Source organism: Bos grunniens, chromosome X (assembly GCF_055505025.1).
Source record: "Bos grunniens cultivar Pamir isolate PY7600 chromosome X, Bosgru_T2T1.0, whole genome shotgun sequence".
NCBI classification, from domain to species: domain Eukaryota; kingdom Metazoa; phylum Chordata; class Mammalia; order Artiodactyla; family Bovidae; genus Bos; species Bos grunniens.
In genome coordinates this window covers 12,330,724-12,354,158 of record NC_141194.1, presented here as the reverse complement: position 1 = coordinate 12,354,158, position 23,435 = coordinate 12,330,724, and the positions used below count along the sequence as shown (strand labels likewise).

Sequence of the window (23,435 nt, the reverse complement as noted above, 5' to 3'; positions counted from 1 at the left end):
ATAATGTTCATTCTGATGCCTGCCTAATATTCCATGTTCCTAAATTGCTTCCAATTTCACCAATTATCCATAAACAATACTGTAATAAACATCTACACATATATAGCTATTATGTCCTTTTATAGTTTTGAATTACTATCAAAAGAGAAAATTCCTCAAACTGACATTTGAAATAGCTCTAAAATGAGAAACTTTCCTGGTGGTCCAACGGCTGAGACTCTGAGGGGGTCCTGGTTGGATCCCCGGTCAGGGAACTAGACCCCCACATGCCACAACTAAAGATTCTGCATGCCCCTTGAAGATCAAAGATCTCGAGGGCCTCAACTAAGACCTGGGGCAGCCAAATAGAGAAATCAAAAGAAAGGAAGAAAGAAACATTATCTGAAGAGTGACCTACTTTACAAGGTGGCGGTAAAAAATAAAAGTCGTAGCACTATCAAAGCCCTCTTCCCATATTAGCAGCGATCTGAACCTCTCACCTGGAGCCTGCTTCCTCCCACCGCCCTAAATTGTCCAAGAACCTGGGATTCATTCAGTCAACCGCTTCACAGATAGAAAACTGCAGGTTCTGGCTGCCATCTGGTGGACATTTCATGACAGTGCTGTTGAATTCAGATCCACGCATCTAAGGAGCTATGGCTGTTACACATTAAGCACAGCCGTAAATAGGACCCGGTGGGCATCACTGTTCCTCTATTAACAGATGAAGACAGGCTCAAAGAAGTAGTGACTAGATCAAGGTCACACAAGTAATGGACAAAGTCAGATCTTCCATCCCCTAGAATAAGTCTTTGCCCATTTCATGAGCTGTTGTGTGTGAATACAATTATCCATGCCAAGCAAAATCTGAAAGCAGTGGGGGAAACATTATGAACCTGATTTTCTCTTAATCCATAAGAGGGATACTGCACAGTATCTGTAGGTAGGTGTGCTTTACTTCTGTGTCATGACCTGTAAGATATCTTGTGAGAACAGAAAAACACACCATGTGTGAAATGAAGCTCTCAGAAACCCTGACACATTGTTGGGTACCAGTAATTTTAGCCTGGTGAAGTTAACAATATTATTTAGAGATTGTGTTGTTCAGTCGCTAAGTCTTATCAGGCTATTTGCAACCCCATGGACAGCAGCTTGCAAGGCTTCCTGTCCACAGTTCCCCAGAGTTTGTTCTGTTGAGTCAGTGATGTCATTCAACCATCTCTTCCTCTGTCGCCCCCCTCTCCTTCTTTCCCAGCATCAGGGTCTCTTGCAATCAGTTGACTCTTTGCATCAGGTGGCCAAAGTATTGGAGCTTCAGCATCAGTCCTTCCATTGAATGTTCAGGGCTGATTTCCTTTAAGATTGACTGGTTTGATCTCCTTGCAGTCCAAGAGACTCTCAAGAGTCTTCTCCAGGACCACAGTTCGAAAGCATCATTTAGAGATGAACTTTTACCTAATCCTGAGGCTGTTGAAGATAAAATAACTTTAAAAAACAATGTGAAAGAAGAGAATTGGAAATTCACTTGGCAAAAAATATATTATGGAACTTTTGGTGTACAGTCACACTCATTTAAATGTGATGACATATGTCACTCTAGTGTTAGGGCCGTTAAGAATAAGGCACTTCCCTTTACTTTACATTTCTCCATCAATAACTATGTACCATGTGCCCTCTGGTGGATGAAGATGGGTACTGTTTTGTGGATTTAATCCATAGACAAAACAATGCTTTATAATTATAGCTATTTAAACAAAATTTTTTATTACTTGAAACCTGGATAACCTTTCATAAATTAGTTGGTTCTATCCCACACCAATCCCCTAATCATCTTTTTAAATTACTGATAAAGAATTTCATCTACCAAAGATTCAAAACCATTAAAGATAAGCTCAGAAAAAAACTAAAGGAAGTTTCCCCCCTCAAAAAAAAAAGCTCAGAATGTTTGGTATGGTCAGTTGACCAGGACCCTCGTTACTTCTCAAAAAAGTACTGATCGCTTAATATAATAATATAAACAGGGATTAATCTTTTGCCTGTTTTCCACATCTCAAGAAATTTCATAAGAAGCCCTTCATTATCCTATTTAAGTTTGCAGATATGCAAATAATCACAATTATTGTCCCATTTCATTTCTTTCTTAAAATTTTACTGAAGTATAGTTGATTTACACTGTTGTGTTAAATTTCTGCTGTACAGCAAAGTGAATCAGTTATACATATATATATTCTTTTCCATTATCTTTTATCACAGGATATTGGGTATAGTTCCTTGTGCTATACAGTAAGACCTTATTGTTTATCCATTCTATATATTAATATAATAGTTTGCATCTCCTAATCCCAAATGCCCAATCCATCCCTCCCCAACCCTGTCCCATTTCATTTACCCTTGCACGTAACCAGTATTCATTCCTATGTAGTATGATGGGCTGTGATGACACAGAACCAAATGAGGCCAGGCCCCAGTTCTCAGGTGTTGTACCATTGAATGAAAAATGCTGAGAAGTAAATGTACAACTGTAGAATCACATGTGTCGCGAACACCGCATGGCCCAATCTCCCTTTGATAAAGGACTTGTCCCAGTGGCCGAGAGCCACCTCATCCAGTGCCATGCACCTTTCTGGGGGCTCAAGTCTACTGACTGTTCAGTGTGGGCAAATATAGGCCCAGCCATCTTGACCCTACTTCTGACCATTCAGAAGAATGCTGCTAAAAATCTTACAGTGCTCAGGAGCCTCGGAGGTCAATCGCGCCAAGGGTCAGAAACTCTGCTTTGATGAGTCCCTCCTCTTGAAAGACCCGTTAAAGCTTTGCTAAAATCCAGTTAAGGCTTATTTATAATTTGAGTTTTAGGCCTGAGGCTAATGAAAGAAAATATCAGGCAAGAGGGTGACGAATGGTCGGATTTATTTCCACCAGATGGCGCCAAAGACAGGTAAAAAAATATCAGCACGAGGATGAGGAATTATAGGATTTTTTCCCACGAGATGGCGCCAAAAGACAAGTTAAAAATATCAGGCACTAACGTGAGGACTGCTAGGATTTATTTCCACCAGATGGCGCCAAAAGACAAGTTTTTAAAAAATCCAACCCTCAGAAGCCAGTTTCTCTGCAAGGTTAGATGTTTGGAGTAACAATCACCGTCTTTCCAAAACGGATTGTTACTTTTTAAGTGTTTAGTTGTCCTCGCCATGGATATTTTCATGCATGTGAATGACAATGAATAATAATGAAAACTCTGCCTGGATGATGATAAAAACAGGGCCACCTCCTCAGTCAGCTGTGCAATTTCCACTCCCTGTAGCAACCAGTGTGTAGGAGAATCAAGCTATCTCCTCACCTTCTTGATCTCACTTTTAGCTGGCTACCTGGCCAGCAGACAGTGCCAAGACTCCTTTACCTCTAGGATGGCTGAGTGATGACCTTCTGGCCATTAGTGGGATTGGAGCAGAAGTGTGGGAAACAGAGTAGTAGTTAAAGCAGTGATTCTCAACTGGGGAGACGCTGTCACTTTGCCCCTAGGGGACATTTGGCATGTCTGGGGACATTTTCTGTCAAAACTGGTGGGGTGGGAGGAGGTATGTACTGGCATCTAATGGGTAGAAGCCAGTGATGTTGTTAAACAAAGTACAACACACAAGAGAACTCTCAGAATACAGATTTGCTGCTGCTAAGTCACTTCAGTCATGTCAGATCCTGTGCAACCCCATAGACGGCAGCCCACCAGGCTTCCCCGTCCCTGGGATTCTCCAGGCAAGAACACTGGAGTGGGTTGCCATTTCCTTCTCCACAGAATACAGAATTATCCAGCCTCAAATGTGAATTATGTTGAGGTGGGGAAACCATACCTTACCAGTGGTCCCCAACATTTTTAGTACCAGGGACTGGTTTTGTGAAAGACATTTTTGCCATGCACCTGGGCAGAGTGGGGATGGTTTGGGGATGGTTCAAGTATGTTACATTTATGGTGCACTTTATTTCTATTATTATTGCATCAGCTCCACCTCAGATCATCAGTCATTAGATCGAGGAGGTTGGGACCCTTGCCTCAGATGGAAGTGGCTTCACCTTTCTCCCTTCCCACTGGCTAGAAGAAAGATGCAATGGTGTACCATGTTGGACCACGTGTGCCAAGGTAGCAAACCAGGGAGTCTGAACCTACAAGGTAGGTGGAATTTGAGTCCCTGGCCTGGTGCGTCTCCCTTACAATTCTGAACACCTTACATCCAGACAGAGAGAATACATATGAGTGTGTATATACACATACTGACTGTACTACTGTATATAAGTCATAGAACTCCAGTAACTACACGACCTGAAACACATCCACTCCAGGTCTGCTTCGTTGTGCTTTTCCGACGTGGGCCCCCTGAGCTCCTTCTCCCTGGTACCTTCCCTTCTCTCTTTCCTTCCTCTCCTGATGTGGTTTCTTCCCTCCGGTAGAGATTCCTCCAGGTCCCAATTGATTTATCAGACTCAATCCATACCTGGCTTTTCCCAGGAGACACCACATCCCTACTCTCCCCCCACCCTTCTATCCTTAGATATCTTAATTCCTCCCACATCCACCTTCTGGAGGACAAATCTTGTCTAAAATAACCACCCTCAATATAAACACACTTTCTGGCCCTTACCCAGCTAGATTTTCTGCACAGAACTTACCATTGTGTACAATGATGTTATTTATTGTCTGTGCTCTACTCAACAGAGTGTTCAAAATTTGAGGTAAAAAACTGTCTTGTTTACCACCATATATCCAGTAAATGGATTAACACTGTCCCATAGACATATGTAATATGCAATATGCATGCAATATGCCTTGCATGCCCCATATAGAATGCTGAATGTTCTGGTAGCCACATTAATAGAGTAAAAAGATAAAGGTGAAATTAAATTTATTCTTATTTAACCTAAATGGTCCTTCCCTAACATGTTGTCACTATTTCAAAGTGAGATACCTTCCATTCTTTTTCTCAAACGAATTCTGCAATAGCTACTGTGTAATTTATCCTTAAAGCCCACCTCAATACAGACTACATCTCAAGCTCTCAACAACCACACAGGGTAAATGGCTGCAGTGGACTGTGCAGATATGGAATAATACCTGACCACAGTGGGCATCCATACAGATTCGTTATTTTTCTTCCACAGTATTTGATTCTTCTAGAGTATAAGAATAACATGAAAAAAAAAAAAAAAGAATAACATGGTAATAACGTTCACACCATTGATAAAGCCTAATTGAACTAGCCATCTATTCTTATTAGGAATTTGTTTCCAATCTTCGGTTTTTGAAATAATTCTGCAGTGAGCATCCGGTTTATGTGTGTTTTTCTTTAGGATAAATTCTCAGAAGTGAACATTCTAGTACAAAAATATGCCCCCTCTCTGCTCTTGCTGCATTTTGCCAAATTACCCCGGGAAGGTATGCCACTTAGATTTCCAGTGATTTATGCTTGTTTATTATTGATCCTTTGCGACCCTAACAGCAGAGATATTGCTAATTATTGTGATGATAAAAATGCTAATTAATAGGCACTAATTTTTGTCTGTTATATACCAGGCACTGTACACTGGTATTAGTCACTTTTTCGGGACAAGAACCTGAGGCTTAGGGAGGCTAGAATCGGACTCAAACGCATCTCTGTATGACTATTTCAAAGTCGGGATGTTTCTTCCTGGGCCACAACCACGCTCCGTTTAAAAAAAAAAAAAAAAGGAAAAAGCTAACTAAACACAAGGGAACGAAGGTGAGAACGTTGAGAGAAGAGCGAAGAGTTAAACGCCAAGAAACTGTTGTGGACACGGGACCCGCGCAGAGACGAGTACACCCCGCCCACTACCCGATCCCACCCGAGTGCCGCGATCCGGTCACTATAACGGCCGTCCCCACGCTCCGCCTCAAGAGGAGGAGCCCCATTCCGCGCCACGCCCCTTGCGTGGTGCGGAACGTGGCGCTGGTTTGACGTCACCGCGGGGAGGGCGGGAGTTCCGGCGCGTCGCAGCCACGTGATCCGCGCCGGAAACCTTGTTCTAGTCAGCCCCGTAACGGTCGCCCACTAGTTTCAGCCAGTTTCCAAGCGGAAATAGGTCTCAGCTCGCCCATCGCCCAGGATTCGCAAGCTACGAGCCTTTGAGGTGACGCGTCCCCTCTGGGGACGGTTGGGTTTCATTTGGGGAGTGAAGGAAGAGTCCCGTGAGCTTGACTTCCTCAGAGGCCAGGAGAGCTTAGAGCTTGGCTATCACATTGTCGTATTTATCACCATCCCGCGGCAAAAGACGGGCCAGAGGCCCATGAGACCCCCTAAATCACTGGTGGTGAATTGTGAGAGGGGACGGGTTCCAGAGCCTCTCAGCTCTGCTGTGTATCAGAATCACTGGGTGGCTTTAAAATGCCCGGGCCTCCATCCCAGACCAGTTAAGTTCAAATCTCTCGAAGTGGGGCCCAGGTATTGGTTATTTTTATGAAAGCGCCCCCATGCGATTCTGATGTGCCAGGTAACACTTTAAGCTAGGTCTGAAAGGTGAACTCGCTTTACCCACCCAGCCCAGTATTGGAACAGAAGATAGCACAGGTCAGCCTCGTTCTTAGAAGGATGTCTAGGATATTGGCCCGTCTACCCCAAAATTGGGATTTTCTCTTTTCCCTCGCATGTTGACCTCTATGGGAGATCTGAGGCTTTGATGGAAGTTATCTGGAGAATATTTGGCACCTACAGCCTTCTCTGCTCCTTACCTGAGGAGGTGGGGAAGGTCTTTTCCCTCTTTTCTTCCTCAGTAATTAAGTGAAGTCAAACCAGTTGCCAACGAAGTACCTTTTAGCTCCGAAATCTTGAGAGTTCCTTAGTATAGACCAGATGGTTCTGAACAATTTTTTTTTTTTCAGGAATTTTTTTTTTTTAAGTTGTTTCACAAGCTAGGTTCTGTATTCAGCTGTTTTTCACTTTAAGTCAGAACATTACTTGAAAGTCTAGAGTGAAGATTAATAACACAAATCACATTTCTGGCATTACTTTGAGAGTTCCCAGGCTCCTGTGTGGTGTGTCTGGCTGACCCGACTCGTGGTGCCACCTCCGGTCTCTGGGCAACCCGAGGGCGGCGGGGCGAGGCGCCGTGGGTCTTCTACCCTGTGCGCTTCCCCGCTGCGGGCACCCGGTGAAGGCTGTAACCTTTACAAGTACAGTTTATACTAATATAGTTTATAGGAGTAACAGTCCCTTTGGGATGGCATTGTGAACAAAAATATATTTTCAAAGACCGTTAGCTAGTAACTCTGGATTGGCATAACTGAAGGCAAGTTCACAGTAAGGCATACAGAACTCTGATTATTCGTTGCTGTGCTAGGCAAGTATATAAACTAAAGCTCCAGAGAGAATTTTCATTCTAAAAGTGTTTTATAGATGGCAAAGGATTATTTTGTTTTTTAGGGTGCAACATTTAAGGATAGGGTGAGATGAGAAGGATAGGGAGAAAATTGAACAAATAAGCATAGAGTAGAGGTTGGAGAATTCACAAAATAGATGCTGAACTCTTGGAACTTCATTCCAAGTAACTATTTCCAAGTGACTGGTTCCAAATAACTAGTCATGGTTAGACCTTTTTGGTTAATTTTCCATTGCCTGTTGTGTTCATAAGACAGGAGTTAGTTTTGTTTGGGGGTGTCCTCGTATTTCACACAGGGAATTGGTGAGTTAGTGACATGGGGATTGGTGAACTTGGGAATAAATACATTCACAAATCCCTCACCCTAGCTGACGAAACAGTGCCATTCAGTGGGTGCAGTATGATTTGTATAAAACAGAAGAATTGTTAACTATCCTTTCGGCCTTTCTGCTCTCCCACCTGTGCCTTCTTTGTGATATAGCTTCTTTTAGCAACAACCAGAAGAGTAAACTGGGGTTTGGAATGGAGGGAATGAAAAGGAAATCAAACACAGGTTTAGGGCTCCTTCACCCATCAGTTTGAACTGTTAGAGGCAGAGAGGGGCAGGCCTTCTGAACCCCAGCTCATGGGCTTGTAGGAGGCCTGTTCCTGGCAGAAATGGAGCTTGGCCTGCTGAGGGTGGGAAAAGGCCGTTCAGACTTGAGCCATCTCTGATGTCCAAATCACTGAGCAGGAACCATGCCAAGCCGCAGGAGGGAGCCTCTGAGGGCAGCAAGCCAGATGAATTTGCCAGCCTCAGATTGTAGCTAGGGGTGACAAGAAGAAGCTCTGCTCCCTAAAAACGTCCTTTTCTCATTTATATTAGTTGAGGACGTTGCTACCAGCATGTGTGTTATTGGGAGACATCTTTGATAGGGTTATTACCTCATATCCAGAGAGTCCGTAGAATCTCATGTGACTGTCTGTAATTCACATTTCTGTACCATGCAGTCATTCATTTTGAGGAGTCTCCAGCAGACCCGGTGTTTTCAACCTTGAAACAGTGTATACTGAAGGCCTAATTAGATCCCCCAAATTCTATGGTTGCCTCAAGAACCAAATTACTGAGAGCCTTATAGGAAACCTGCATAACTTATTTAATGACCAACACTAAATGTGTTTCTTTGCAAAACTCACAAAGTAGAGGAGTCTTCATGTATTCAATCTTCAGAATTCTAGTGGGAAAGCAGGATAGAGAGGAAAATCCAGTTATAGAATATCCATTATCGTTTCAAAGGGAATTTGTGTTTCATCTATCTGGTTGCTATGAGGTGTCCTAGACCCTATATTTATAAGAATCTAAATAGGCAGTTAAAAGATTGTATACAGTGTGACTACCTCTCAACAAAGGCACATTGCTTATAGGTGGAAATTTTCAACTGCTTGGTGGAAATTTTCAAGGACTCAATGGAAATAGTCACGTTTTATTCATCGAAAACCACAAAGCTCTTGTCTGTTGTTGTTCATGTATAGTTAGGCATTTTTAAATATATCTCTCAGGATAAGCCGAGTCATTGAAGAATGAGTGCATTTTTTAAGAAGGGCTATATGGGAAAATGTATCATTCAAGACTCAGAGGCACTGTCTTTCGCCTGTGGGCCTCGGCAGTGTTTCGTGAATGACCTCAGTGCTGTTTTTTTCCTTCCTCCTCTGTTGGCTGAGGACAGACAATGAATTGGGTCTCTGTGCTCGCCTGGGCTCAGCTGGGCAGTGACTATTGTGCCATTGTCCTCCCTGGGGAGGGCTGCCCAGTTGGTAGGGCTGTGGGTCCCAGCCTCCCCTGACATCAACCCTCTCTCTTCTATCAGCTCCACCTCCCACTAGGAGAAGAGTGGCCACGAAGCCAGGCGCCATAAAAGAGTACGAGACGCTCCTGGGAAGGTGGGGAAGGGAAGATCAAATTAAAGACCACTGAAAGGGCATCTCCCATCTGCTGTTCCCATAAGCTTTCTTTTCTTTGAGATGGTAGTAATGTGTGAAAGTACTGTGGTAGTGTCAAGAATTCTTTTAATGTTGGCCTTTCAGAAGCCCCAGCAGTTTTATTAGGTCCTTAAGCTCTCTGTGTGGAAAGAGTACCCAGTTTAAAAAAGTTAACAGGGCCCATTCCTCAGGGAGGTTCTCACCTTCCTTTGGGTGCTGACAGATGCGGTTAGCTGGGGAGGATATGGGTTCCTTCTTCCAAGGAATAGACACTCGGAACTCTCTCCTGCTTCCTGTCCCTTGTTGAGTTCCTGCAAGGCCCGGGCAGCTTGTAGGATCTCCAGCAGAAATCAGGGCACTGCATGTGCTTTCTAAGCCCTGTTGATTGATCCTCTTTTCCAGGAGTTAGAATTTTGTTTTGTTTTGTTCTTAATTAAGTCTTTAAGGTCTGTGTAGCTTTAAGAAATAGTCCGATTTGCTTATTTAGTCACAGACAGGATTCCTTTGTCCCCAGTATTAGGAACTGGTCACCATGATTTCTATTGGTCATAATCAGTTTTCTTGTTTGCACTGGTCGTATTCTGAGCCTGGTAACTTCTGAGCTGTGTGAGAATCTCAGTTCTTCCGCTGAGTGCAAAGTGAGGAATAGGTGGGATGCTTAGCATACTGAGGGCAGGGTCTCTACAGTATCATAATGGATTAACATTAGGGAGAGGTGGGCATGTGATGGCCCATGACTAAGAATGCTGTTTACATTGTTACTGGGTGGTCTTTTCAATTAAAAAAAAAAGAGGAAGGCTATGTAGCAGGATATGTGGCCCACAGGCCCAGAGTATTTGGCCCTTTAGAGAAAAAAATTTGCTGGTATAAAATACCAAGAGTAATACTGGAAATAGCCAGCTAACAATAATTACAAAGGTCTCTGCAAGCTACTTTCTTTGGACATGTTTTTCTATACTTTATTGTATTTGATTTGAGAGAGAATTGATTAATTTGTCATTCATTCTCAGGAACTATTTTTTCAACCTAAATAAAACTTTTTTACTTATTATTTTTATTGAAGTATAGTTGATTTACAGTGTTGTGTTACTTTCAGGTATACAGCAAAGTGATTCAGTCATATATTCTTTTTCAGATTCATTTCCTTTATAGGTTATTACAAAATATTGAGTAGAGTTCCCTGTGCTATACAGTATGTCCATGTTGGTTATCTGTTTTATATATAGTAATGTGTATATGTTAATCCCAAACTTGTAACTTATACCCCCCTCCCATTTCCCCTTTGATAACCATAAGCTTGTGTGGGTCTCTCTCTGTTTTGTATATAAGTTAATTTGTATTTTTTTTTAAGATTCCACATATAATCAATACTTTTTTTAATTGAGTATCTATAGGATTTTAAGAACCTTAAAGATACTTAAGATGTAAAAGCATATGACACATATGTTTTGGAATATGAGGAGGGAAAATAATAAAGCCAAGGACAGAAGGAGCAGCATATTGAACGTAGAGCCTGAGGACTCTAAACATGTTGGAAGATGGCACTATAAGTGTCCCAGTGGCTAGACAATGAGGAAAGCATAATCAGTAAAATCGACAAAGTTGCCTGTATTCCATGATGGATGTAAATTCATCTTTCCTTCATGGCCTGGGTCTTAAAAGAGGCCAACCTCTTGGCAATGAATTGATAATGCTTTATTGATAGTCGGCACCCAGGGCTGAATCTGAGTGACTTCTGATCCAAGTGCAGGAACTGGCTTTCTTCATCCCAGCCCCTTGTCCTGGCTGCTTTCTTGCCAAAGTGCTAGAGTGCCTTTAGTGATTTCTGAGGCAGTGGAACATGGCAGTCCTTCTGTCAAATTATTTGTTGAATCAAATGCATACATAAGTAACCACTCCTCAAATTAGCACTCCCATCCCTTTTTAATCACAGCCATTGACATTTGAACTGCCTAGCAAACGTGATGAATTACACTCGAACCTCTTAAACAGTTGTCTACTCTGTCACATGTGCCTGACTTCTCGCTCTGCAGAGGGGAGCCTTTCATAAGCCATTTTGTGTATTTGCAGAATATTGGTACTACTGCTTCTAAAGCCAGACTGGACTTTCCCAATTATAAGTAAAAACAGGGTTGTCTGGGATCTGCAGTAGTGTTCAATCACAGTAATATTTATTACATATTGGAAGCTGTCAGATCTCCCAGTTTGAGATAATTAATATTTACATTGATCTGGTTCTAAGTACAGAGAAGGCGATGGCAACCCTCTCCAGTACCCTTGCCTGGCAAATCCCATGGATGGACGAGCCTGGTAGGCTGCAGTATGTATTTTCTAAGGTGTAGAAGTCAGGATTCAAAACTCTTAATTTCCCCAAGATGCACAGATGTCTCCTAGGCTTTTCTAATTTAATTCCTATGCTAATTGTTAATCTCTGAAACAAATTTGATTAAGAATCACATGAAGTTCACTTTAATGTCATTATGTGCTTCAGGCACTCAGAAAACTGTTCAGATTTCAGTGGTGGAGATAGAAAACCTGACAGGAGGGAATTAGCCACTTAAAGGCTACACCTTACCCTTTAGCACTCGAGTATTAATATACACTGATTTCTACTATAATTTCTCTTGTGTTTGTTTTACCTCTCTAGGTGGTTAGCTCCTTAATTGTATTGACTGTGTTTAAATGTATTTCTTCAGTAGCCTATAAAGCACATAGCAGTTAGCCACACTTTCAGATACTTGCTCATGTTTCAAGCCTTTATAGTTTCAAACTAATGTGAACATTCATTTACACTTGTATTTTCACTACATTTGTTCACTTTCCCCCAGTTTACATTTACTATGTGTGTGTGAATTTAGAACAGGTAACAAGAAGTGTGGGCTGTGTTTAAGATAAATTTACAGAAGACCATGTCAGTCCTCTTGGAAATACTCTATTTGAAAGCTGCTTATATTTAAAAAGAATGTGAATCATTCTCTTTAGTCTAAATCTTAAAAGATGTGGTCAATTTAACTTACCAGTTTTCCACATTAACCATAGCAAAACATCTGATGGAGGTTACAGAATAAGTCGAGTTTATTTCTTAAGGCTTGGAGGTTTTCAGATTCTACCCTATAATTAAGTGAAGTAGGAGAAATAGGACTCCTTCAGTATCTGATTTCCAGAGTTTCAAAACCCAAGTACCTGTTTGCTCAGCATCACGTTGTTTAGGGGTTTCGTCTCATAGATGCTTAAATTCTCATGGGTTTTAGGCTATTGCTTTTGTTTAACTTTTTTCTTAGGTACCTTCTGGTACATGCTGGCACTTTGAGCATCTCTGAACCCTTGAACAGGAGGGGGAAATTTTAAGTCTGTTTTAAATAGGTTGTAAAAGGTGCAGCTGCAAATTAAACTTTACCTTGAGGTGTTTCCTGCCATATCAGTAAATCACAAGAGGTAGCTATTGGGGAAATGGCCACAAACCTCACACCACTGGACTGACCAGATGTCTGCCCTGGACTTGTTCTTTTCTAGTTTCTGGGCTCGGTTTGGACTTTCACAGTCAGAGATGGAGGCAAAGGTAAGATTTTTCGTTTTAACTCATGAGAGGGAAAAAAAAAAAAGGTACATTTTCACTTTAAAAGTCTTAGTGTCTCATTGCATGATGGAGTAGAACAAAGGGATACATCAGAAAGCTATAAGTAAAGCACCATGGGATGCGTGGCTAGTCAGCTTCTGTCCCAGACACTGAGGGCCCGCAGGTGTTTAGGGGCCAGAGAGGGAGGGACCAGAGAACATCATCCTCAGTAATCCCCATGCTTCTTGGCAGGCATTTCTAACTTGGAATTGGTCACTTCATTGCAGCAGGTTGAAAGGTCCAGGATGATAGGCAGTGGCTCCTCATTGCTCCCTGCATGTCATCTAAAAATGATTATTATTAGCCTCTGTCCCTAGTTTTATCAGGGAGAAGGAAATGGCAACCCACTCCAGTATTTTTGCCTGGAGAATCCTGTGGACAGAGGAGCCTGGTGGGCTGCCGTCCATGGGGTCATATAGAGTCGGACATGACTGAAGCGACTTAGCATGCATACATGCATTGGAGAAGGCAGTGGCAACCCACTCCAGTGTTCTTGCCTGGAGAATCCCAGGGACAGAGGAGCTGGGTGGGCTGCCGTCTCGGGTCGCACAGAGTCGGACGCGACTGAAGCAACTTAGCAGCAGCAGCAGCTAGTTTATCATGGGCTGCCACCTCAGTCATTGTTCAGTGCCTACGTCATGTGCAAGTACTTCAGAACAAGTGTGCACTCATGGGCGTGGACCTGTCTTATATCCTCTTTGGCCCCCAGGCATCCTAATGAGGAGGAGGTATTTAGTAGATACACAGTACAAAGGTTAGTTGATTGACTGTTTGAAGGTTTCTTTTGAGGCTGAACCCATGTGGTGTCTAGCCTGCAGTCTCTGTGTTTTGCAGTCGGAATCCACACAGGCTTCCGAGTCTTGGTCCTCTCATCCAGTCTATGCAAGGTACTGGCAGCATTACCATCAAGCCATGGCGTGGATGCGCAGCCACCAGAGTGCCTATCAGAAGGCGGTGGAATCAGTCGTCACTTCCCCGTGGTACTACCCAGCCACTGATCTTGCCCAGAGCCCTGCCGCCAAGGGTGGCACAAGTCCTAAGTCCCGCTCCAAGTCTCCCTCGGCTTCCGGGGATGCCTGCCGCAGGCGTTCACGTCCCGGCAAGCCGGGACCACAACGACGCAGCACAGAAAAGCCAGCCCGGTTCGCAGAGGACAACGATAGCGAGTCCGACGACTGCGGCATAGTGTGCGACCTGAGCAACATGGTGATCACAGATGAACTGCGCCAGTACTTCGCGGAGACCGAGCAGCACCGGGAGGAGCTCCGTAAGTACAGCCCGCCCCGCCCTGGGCCTGTCTTCCTGCCCTCATGTACAAACTTCTAACCCCTTACTTGGGTCCAGGTAATAGTCAAACCGAATCCTAAGCCTGGAAAAAGCACTTGTGATGTGGTACCTCACTTACATTAGTTTTCCAGAGTTGTTTCAATATAGGACTTAAAAAAAAAAATCCTTGTTGTAGTGGTGGTGGTGGTTTAGTGGCTGGCTCAGTCATGTCTGACTCTGCAAGCCCATGGACTGACTGTAGCCTGCCAGGCTCCTCTGTCCATGGGATTCTTCAGGCAAGAATACTGGAGTGGGTTGCCATTCTCTTCTCCAGGGGATCTTCTCCACCCAGGGATCAAACCTGCATCTCCGGTGTCTTCTGGGTCAGCAGGCAGATTCTTTACCACTGAGCCACTGGGGAAGCCCCTTTTAAATTCTAGAACAAAACTTATCCTAATAGCACCTCTATCACTGAATTTTAGGCAGTACACTGGGTGGAATATATTTGCATGCGTGTGTGTATGTATGTATTCCCTAACCTACACAACAATCCTTTAGGGCTTTAAGCCCATTTCACACATGAGGAAACTGGACTTTTCTCACGTGTGAAACCTCAGGAGGTTTCTGGACTTGTTCTATGAGACCAACTAGTAATTTGCTATTAGGATTCAAACCAAGGTCTGTCCAATCTCTGTGCTTATCCATCTAGCACAAGCTTAGGAAGGAGATTTTTGTCCCTGAGATCATTCGGTTCCTAAAGTACTGTTGCCAGCTCACTGGTACACAACTGAGAGACTGCCCTGGTGCTGCAAAGCCACCAAGTCTTAAATCTCAAGCTCCCTTCAGAATGGAGACCAGTGAGAACCTAAACAGAGCAACAAAATGCCTGGTACTTACCCTCTCTTGTTTGATCCTTCATTGTGGCTGTCTTTCCCTAGGGTTGGAGAATTGTGATAATGGTCTTATATCTTCAGTCAGAAAGTAGGAATTTTCTTTTTTTAATTCCTTAGTAACTTGCCACAAAAAATTAAAGTTGTTCTTTGTACTTTCCTTACTATTAAGAGTCACCAGCCCATTTGCATTTTAAGTGTCTCTAACAGACATACAAATGCTTTTCTCCCTATTACAACCAGTGTGTGTGCTTTGTTGCTCAGTTGTGTCAGACTCTCTGTGACCCCATGGACTGTAGCCTCCCAGGCACCTCTGTCCATGGGGATTCTCCAGGCAAGAACACTGGAGTGGGTTGCCGTGCCCTCCTCCAGTGGATCTTCCCAACCCAGGGATCGAACCCAGGTCTCCTGCGTTGTATGCTGATACTTTACCATCTGGACCACCAGGGAAGCCCATTACAACCAGTTCAGTTCAGTTGAGTTCAGTCGCTCAGTCGTGTCCGACTCCTTGCGACCCCATGAATCGCAGCACGCCAGGCCTCCCTGTCCATCACCATCTCCCGGAGTTCACTCAAACTCATGTCCATCGAGTCGGTGATGCCATCCAGCTACCTCATCTTCTGTCGTCCCCTTTTCCTCCTGCCCCCAATCCCTCCCAGCATCAGAGTCTTTTCCAATGAGTCAACTCTTCACACGAGGTGGTCAAAGTACTGGAGTTTCAGCTTTAGCATCATTCCTTCCAAAAAACACTTAGGACTGATCTCCTTTAGAATTGATTGGTTGGATCTCCTTGCAGTCCAAGGGACTCTAAAGAGTCTTCTCCAACACCACAGTTCAAAAGCATCAATTCTTCGGTAGGCAGTCTCAATATTGTTTTTATTGCATTCTAATCATATATATTTTACTTAGAATTTTATAGTAAACAGAGGCATAGAAACCAGGGGATGTGTGATTTCATTTACATCTTGATTGATCTGTATGTTCCTACTTACGGGTGGGTGAGCATTTATTGATGCCCCCTGAGTGCAAGGAGAGAAGGCAATGGCACCCCACTCCAATACTCTTGCCTGGAAAATCCCATGGATGGAGGAGCCTGGTGGGCTGCAGTCCATGGGGTAGCTAAGAGTCGGACACAACTGAGCGACTTCACTTTCACTTTTCACTTTCATTCACTGGAGAAGAAAATGGCAACCCACTCCGGTGTTCTTGCCTGGAGAATCCCAGGGACGGGGGAGCCTGGTGGGCTGCTGTCTATGGGGTCACACAGAGTCGGACACGACTGAAGTGACTTAGCAGCAGCAGCAGAGTGCAAGGAACTGAGCAGTGGGCTGTGTGTAAAGCCTTGTGGCCATTAGTATCTGCCTGTGGTTCTCACTACTCATTCAGTTGTTTTACTTCCCTTCTTTTGATTAAACTGTTGGCTTCTTTTTTGCATATCAGAAAGTACATCCAAACAAGTCTTTTTACAACTACTTTCTATTACACACAGAATACATGTCTTTCCATGATCTTCAGAAATAAATTTTACCTTTTTTCAAAATACACTGGAAATAACCATGGGTCTAATTTAAAAGTATATAAACGGATGAGGGAGGGTCGTCATTGGAGCATGTCCATTTGTGTTTGGAATGCTGTTACAAGCTTTTGGAAAAGAAAATATGAGGAAGCCAGTGCTTATTTCTCTTGTCCTTACCCAAGGCAGAAGACCATGTTCTTCCTGCCAGAAAGAGCACTTCTTTTGTGACAGAAGTTGTAATTAAGGATGGGAGCAAACCCCAGCCATAAAAGGCCATTTTGAATGACCTGCTAATTTAAAATAAACCTGAAATATCTATACCCAAGTGAGGAGTTAGAAGTTTCTGAGTGAGTGTAGGAGACAAGGGCATCTGCCCTGGAAGCATTGTCAGGTTCCTGGGAGACATGAGAGTTGTCTGGTGAGGGTGAGAATAGGCTTTGGTGTCAGAATTGAATCTTCTCACGAAAGACATGGTCTGTCTGAGAAGCAGCTGCTGGGGCCTGATGCTGCCCCTCCAAAAATAACAGGCATGGCTTCACCAGCGCCAGGTTTTCCAGCAGCTCTTTCAGTGGTGTACAGGATCAATATGTGTTCCTCGGAGCAGTCATGAGTGATGGCGCTCAGATGTAAGTAATTGGAATGCCCGCAGTGCTTTCCAATCCATTACCTCTGCTAGAAATGCTCACGGAGGTTCGGCTACACACACAGCTGGTAGATGTTTGAATAAAGACATGAGGGACCTGCATCGTGTGAATATTTGGTTGAAGTTGTTTTGCTCTTCGAGCCACTAGAAGCTATTTATTCAATCAGGGCAAACCCAGCCCATCACATGAATCATTTAGAGAACATAGATTGTATCAGATATTACTAGCAAGGGAAAACGTAGATAAACTTGAAAGATTTAGCTTCTTCCGGATTACTCACCTGCACAAAAACTTACACATTTTACAGTTTAGTGTCATCTGAGTCTTATTTAATGTTTTCTTGGGATAAAATCCTTTAGCGTGGACAGCGTGTTCTTGTTTGTGATTACTGTTCTAGAGAATCTCTAATTTCACATATTTCCATGATAAATTTTTTTAATTAACTATGATAAAGAACTCCTCTTGTGCAGGGGTAACGGGCATGCTTTTGATGGTTCTATATCACATTTCCTTAATGGTTATTTCTGTTATTTAAAACTTCACTGGTAATATTACTTAAGGGAAATTAGATGGTTGTGAAGTTTTAAAAGGTTGACTTGTGTTGTCAGGTATTTCTTAGGGAAAATAACTGTTAGGTTAATAAAGGCATCATTTTTAGTCATAAATAACAATGAACTGAGACTGTGAGGTCCTCATCCTAATACTTAAGAAGGAGGCCCCCTGAAACAAACACCACTGTTGTCTCACTGAGAACCAGTCCGATACTTTGGGGGTAGATGTCAGGTGCAAACAGGGACATTGTCTCAAAGAGCATAAACTGGTGTGGGAAGAGAAGACAAAAATCGAGTTTAAAAGGATACTAGAAGAGCTGTCTGGGGTGCGGGTCATGGGTAGCTTTGCAAGTGAGGGGAAGAGCCAGTGGGCTCAGCTGTCAGAGGAGTTCCACCAAGTGATTGTGGAGAAATGGAGTGTGCGCTCGGCTTTGAGGTACTGGATCTGTGTGTAGTGAGAGGGAAAGGAAAGGGGTCAGTGCATGCCTGTGCAGCACTCAAAGCACTGTTCTTACCGAAGGGCCCAGATGCGGTTCGTGTGCGTGTGATGGGCGTGTCTGCTCCACTCTTTGGTACCCACACCCGCTCCCCACCGCCTTCCCCGAGCAGGAAGGTGTAGACTCTAGGCTTCCTAGTGAGCCTTCAGTCAGTCTGCTGGAACCCCAGCCCATCCTCCCTGGAAAACCTGGAGGGTATAGCGAAGTCTACGGCCCGGTGTCTAGTGAGCCATCCTGGTTTCGTCAGTGAGGTTCAAGTGTAGGAGCATGCTGGTGGAGCACAGTTCCACCGTGTGTGTGTCTCATCTAGTCCAGATGTTCAGATGGGCATCAACAAGTTTGTGAGAGGACATGTGTGAATGGCCCTAGAAAAATGGAAGGGAGGGCTGGAAATGCACTTTCATTCTAAAAGTAAGCTGCCCGGCTAGCTCAGTTGGTAGAGCATGAGACTCTTATTCTAAAAGTAAACATGGAGATTGCCCATGGACTTGGGGACTGCATTTGTCATGGAGTCAGGGATGCAGGCTGAGGAGGGGAGAAGACCCATCAGAAACGGCTCCAGCTCTTGGCAAGCACCTGTGTTCTGGGTGTGTTGCTGACGAGCCAGAAACAAGGCATTAGTGATATAAATCAAGTCTGTGCTTTCGCTCAGTTCTGCTGAGGTCATTAATCCTGGCAACACAGCAAAGAATATAACCAGACATGCTAATCCTAGAAAAATGGGGGGAAATCACATTCTTTAACACTCTTTGTCTTAATGCTTTGTCCTCCAAAATGTTCTGCCTTTGGGCTAATTATCTGTGGAATACTGAATAAATGTTTTCCTGCTATGTCAGGGTCTCTGAAGTCCAAGTCACTTCCCATGATAGTTTTTTTTTCCCTTATAGACTTGAAGTCTACATTTGTAGCATCATGTGAATGTGTAGATTGAGGTGAAAATATCAAGGTTATATAGCCTGAACCCAGATGGAGTCAAGTAGAGTTTCTCCCTGATGGTCTAATGCTGTGTTTCCTATTTTAGCTCTATGTGCATGTTAACCCTGGAATTAGTTTCCTAGTACTGTTGTAACAAATTACACAAACTGTGTGATTTAAAACTACAGAAGTTTCTTCTCTCACAGTTCTGGAGGCCAGAAGGACAAAGTTAAGGTGTCACCAGCACCACACCTTGAAAGGAGCTACGGCCTGCCTCCTCCAGCTCCTGGCAGCTCCTGGCTTTCAGTGGCTTGTGGCAACAAGGGCGCTGTCTCTGCTGCCATTTTCCCATGGTTTCCCCCGTGTCTGTATATGCCCTGTTCTGTCTCACAGAAGGATACTCTCATTGGATTTGAGATCCACCTAATCCAGAATCATCTCAATCTGTAGTTACATCCCCAAATTCCCTGAGCTTCTGAGGTTTTGGGTAGCTGGAAATTTGTAGGCGGTTTACCCCACTACAACCCTGTGTTAAAGGTGGGATCAACAAAGATACTCTGATTTGTTTTAAAGCAAGTTGCCTTGGGCAAATGTCCTGTACGAAAAAAGTGCTTAGTAACACTGAGTCCCACAACTGTTTTCAGGAAAAATGACTGACGTCTGCATGACAAGGGCCAGTTACATCTGAAGTGTGATATTTAGCTCCTCTGCTTGTCAGCCATCTGGTTGGCTGAGCCCTCACCTTGTTTTGACAGAAAGAAAAATGGCCAGTGATTGACATTCCTTTCCTTCACTGGGATGGAGGAAGCAATAAATAGAACCCAAAATAAGTGGATGCCCTCAAATGAGTATTGATCCTGAGGTTTGCTTGGATCCCTGGGTCAGTGTGCCCTAAAGTACTTTCATGCGTCACCTGTAGCCTCCAGTCCAGCCAGTCTGAATGTGCTTGGTTTTAAGCTGACCAGGTTTCACATCTGTATTAAGAGTCTAATGTTAGAACTTGGGTGTGTGTATGTAAGTAAAGGTAAAGCAACTCAAATGTGAGGGAACAAAATCAGACTACAACTCAGTAGTGCCTCTCCCCAGGGAGATTCAGAGGCCCTCCGGGAGAGGCTCTGCCCAGTGCCTTTTGAGAGGTGAGCATCTGTTTCTCTATCACTGGGTTGTCATTTTTCTCCAACAGCATCTGGAAGGGACAGTTGTTTACAAAGAATAATGTATGGCCTTTGCCTGAGCTTTCTGTTGACAACCACTTCTGACCACCTGCTTTGGGTCAGGCATTGCAGCCTCCCCAGGGCTGGGGAGATGGGGTGAGTAAAGGCCACAGTGCCCTCCCCGGGGTGGACTCCCACAGGTAGGCCGCTGGTGCCTGGGGCCCTGCTTCCTGTCTCTCTGATCTATGTTGGAGGGCAACTACCCGCTATGCAGGCTTCCTAAGTGACACTGGTGGTAAAGAATCCGCCTCCCAGTGCAGGAGACATAAGAGACGTGGGTTTGATCCCTGGGTCGGGAAGATCTCCCAGAGAAAGAAATGGCAACCCATTCCAGTATTCTTGCCTGGAGAATCCCATGGACAGAGGAGCCTGGTGGGTTACAGTCCCTAGGATCACAAAGAATCAGACACAAGTGAAGCGACTTAGCACGCACAATGTCCATGAGAGTCTTTGTCAGAAGGGCAGCAGAAAGAAGCATCATGATAATAGTCATGGTAAGTTACAAGGAAAACAAAGATGCAGAAGTAAAAAGGTTAAATTCACATATTCTTACGGCAGAGAGCAACACTAAAGACAGAGAAGGTTCCAGTGTTTTTTAAAACTTGTAAACTCAGAGACTGATTTCAACAGGAAGTTCAACATCTGTTGCGTCACTAAACCTGTCAGTGAGAATTATGGTAGTCTTAGGACAGGCTTGAGAGTGAAAGGCCCACAGTCTGGGAACCACTGCCCTCCACGTGCACAGGCTCTGCGGGACCTTGTGAAACTGTTTCCTCAGGGCCTGAGGACTATCAACATGTCCTAGGCTGTCACAGGCAGCAGGGGGGCTCTACTATCCCTGGTTTGGGTGGAGATGCCAAGCCTTCAGAAGAGAAGTCCCTGGCCGTGGCGGTGGGGGTGAGGGGGCGGTTAGAATTGAAACACCCGTATACCCATATGAGAATTGAACATCTTAAATCCTGAAGTTTCAGATTTGCCAGAAAGACCAGAAATGAGAAACAAATGCTTGTTGACCTCCCATTCATTTGCATGTCAGGCCAATATTTTGGTTTAGTTCTGCCTTTTACACTAGGTCAATTCTGTCTTTTCTGTGGATAAGGTAACAGTTATATTGTATTTCTTTTGCTTGACAGTCATTTGGATTATCCACATACTACCTCCTTATATAAAAAGAAGCTGCAGGTACGCTAAGACAGAAATGGCCACATGCATTTTTAATGTTTCCAAGCTTATAAAACTCCTCTCCAGCTCCACGATGTGATTTATAAGTGAATGAGATTTGTGAGTGTCTGTACCTAGCCACATCAATAGCATAGGCACATAAATATCTCGCAGTTCACTTGTGCTCACTCTTGTGTTCCCTTCCATACTGAGCTTTCATTCTACTTTCTTTTTTTTAACCAAGGAAAAAATGATTTATATCATTGTTTTATTCCCTACAACCATCTTCAGTCCTTACTAAGTAGCATTTCTCTTGGTAGCAGCAGTGGCTACAAAGGTGTGCATTCTCTGTTCTTGACAGTCACTTACAAAAATCTGTAAGTTGGCTAAAATTTGACCTCAGGTTTTGTTGACATTTTTATGTTGTTTCTAGTTTACATAAGAATAAAAGTTATGCTACTAGGACTTATTACCGTAAAAACAGAGAGGGGAGGATAACCTGAGTAAATACGTGTTGCTTTACAAGAATCCATTTAGATGAGATGAGAGCATATAACCCACCATCATGAAGTTGAGCCTAAGCTGGCCTGGAGCGAAGGAAAAGCCCCATCCATCCAGAAGGAAGGTGGCCTGTGGGCTGCTGCAGGCAGCACAGAGGCCTTCCTGCCATCTGCAGAAGCATGCTTTCTCGGGCCTTTCCTACCTTTGGCCAGCCTTGAAACCCGTTCACCTTTCCTCACGTGTGATTTGTGTTGAGGAGGTGTGTGGGGATCGTTTCTCATCCTCAAGTTCTCTAGCTGCTAGCACTCACCCTTTTCCAGATGACCTCAAACCCATACCTCTTCCACAGAGGTGATTGTTTTTCCCCCGCCAGCTCACTTGTGGTGGGAATTACTACTACTGCAGCCCTGGACTTGGCAGGAAGTGTTTCCTTTCCCAGCTGGCCAGGTCCAGTGTTTGAACCCACGGGAGTACCACTGGCTATGCCTCATGGGGCAGCTTGTGGGCAGCCATGTGGACCCAGAGAAACCTGAGGGGCTGCATTTTTCTCCTCTGTTTTTCAGGCCCATTGCTGAACGTGGATAGTTTGGGGCTGCTGAGTGAGTGAGAGATGCTCTTCCTAAAGGAGATAGTGATCACTGCACATGGGTTACGCCTTAGAGTCTGAGAAGCTCCCAGCCAGCGGGTTAGGGCCAAGTGCCCTGACAGTTAGAAGGGGAAGGCAGAGGGAAGTGAGGGCCAGCTGAGACGACCTGGCTCACAGAGCATGTTGCTTGCTTCCCAGGGCGGCAGCATCAGCTGGATGCAGCACGCCTGAAAGACTACGTGAATGCTGACCACGGCCTGTACTGCGACAAGCGCGGCCGCTCCACACTGCCCCCAACCGAGCGGCCTGGAGAGCGGCGCCAGGCTGAGATGAAGCGCCTGTACGGGGCCAGCGCCGCCAAGATCCAGGCTATGGAGACAGCCATGCAGCTCAGCTTTGACAAGCACTGCGACCGCAAGCAGCCCAAGTACTGGCCCGTCATCCCGCTCAAGTTCTGAGCCCCGCCCCGGGGGTCCCCCTGCCTGCCTCTGCCTCTGGTTGCCTTTCACGGTCACCCTCTCCCCCTCTCCCATGGCTCTTCTCAGGGAAAGGGGGCTCAATGCCGACAACTTAGCATGTTCACCCAAGTCCCCTGGGGGTAGTGATAAGGCCAGCCACCTGGAAGTGGGCAGAACACGTCCTATTGTAAGAGAGGTTTTCTTTCAATATAAAACAATAATTTCATATCCATCCTATTGGTTTTGAATGTCAATAAGAGTGACCAGTTTATTAAAGTTCTTACTTGCAGATCCTG

General features: G+C 44.4%; 1 protein-coding gene and 1 long non-coding RNA gene across 2 annotated transcripts in view; one reads left to right on the top strand and one right to left on the bottom strand.

Moving 5' to 3' along the window:
• The window catches only part of LOC147339805 (uncharacterized), a 25,735-nt gene extending 18,692 nt beyond the window's left edge, over positions 1 to 7,043 (bottom strand). Inside the window, exon 1 of the long non-coding RNA XR_015158494.1 lies at positions 6,719 to 7,043. This is a non-coding gene — a long non-coding RNA (uncharacterized LOC147339805). The remainder of the gene's footprint in view (positions 1 to 6,718) is intronic.
• On the top strand, positions 5,992 to 23,435 carry GEMIN8 (gem nuclear organelle associated protein 8). The gene is made up of 4 exons (XM_086386761.1): positions 5,992 to 6,120; positions 12,838 to 12,883; positions 13,775 to 14,207; positions 22,880 to 23,435. The coding sequence occupies exons 2-4, from the start codon at positions 12,872 to 12,874 to the stop codon at positions 23,137 to 23,139; spliced, it is 705 nt and encodes a 234-aa protein (XP_086242887.1). The 5' UTR covers positions 5,992 to 6,120; positions 12,838 to 12,871; the 3' UTR covers positions 23,140 to 23,435.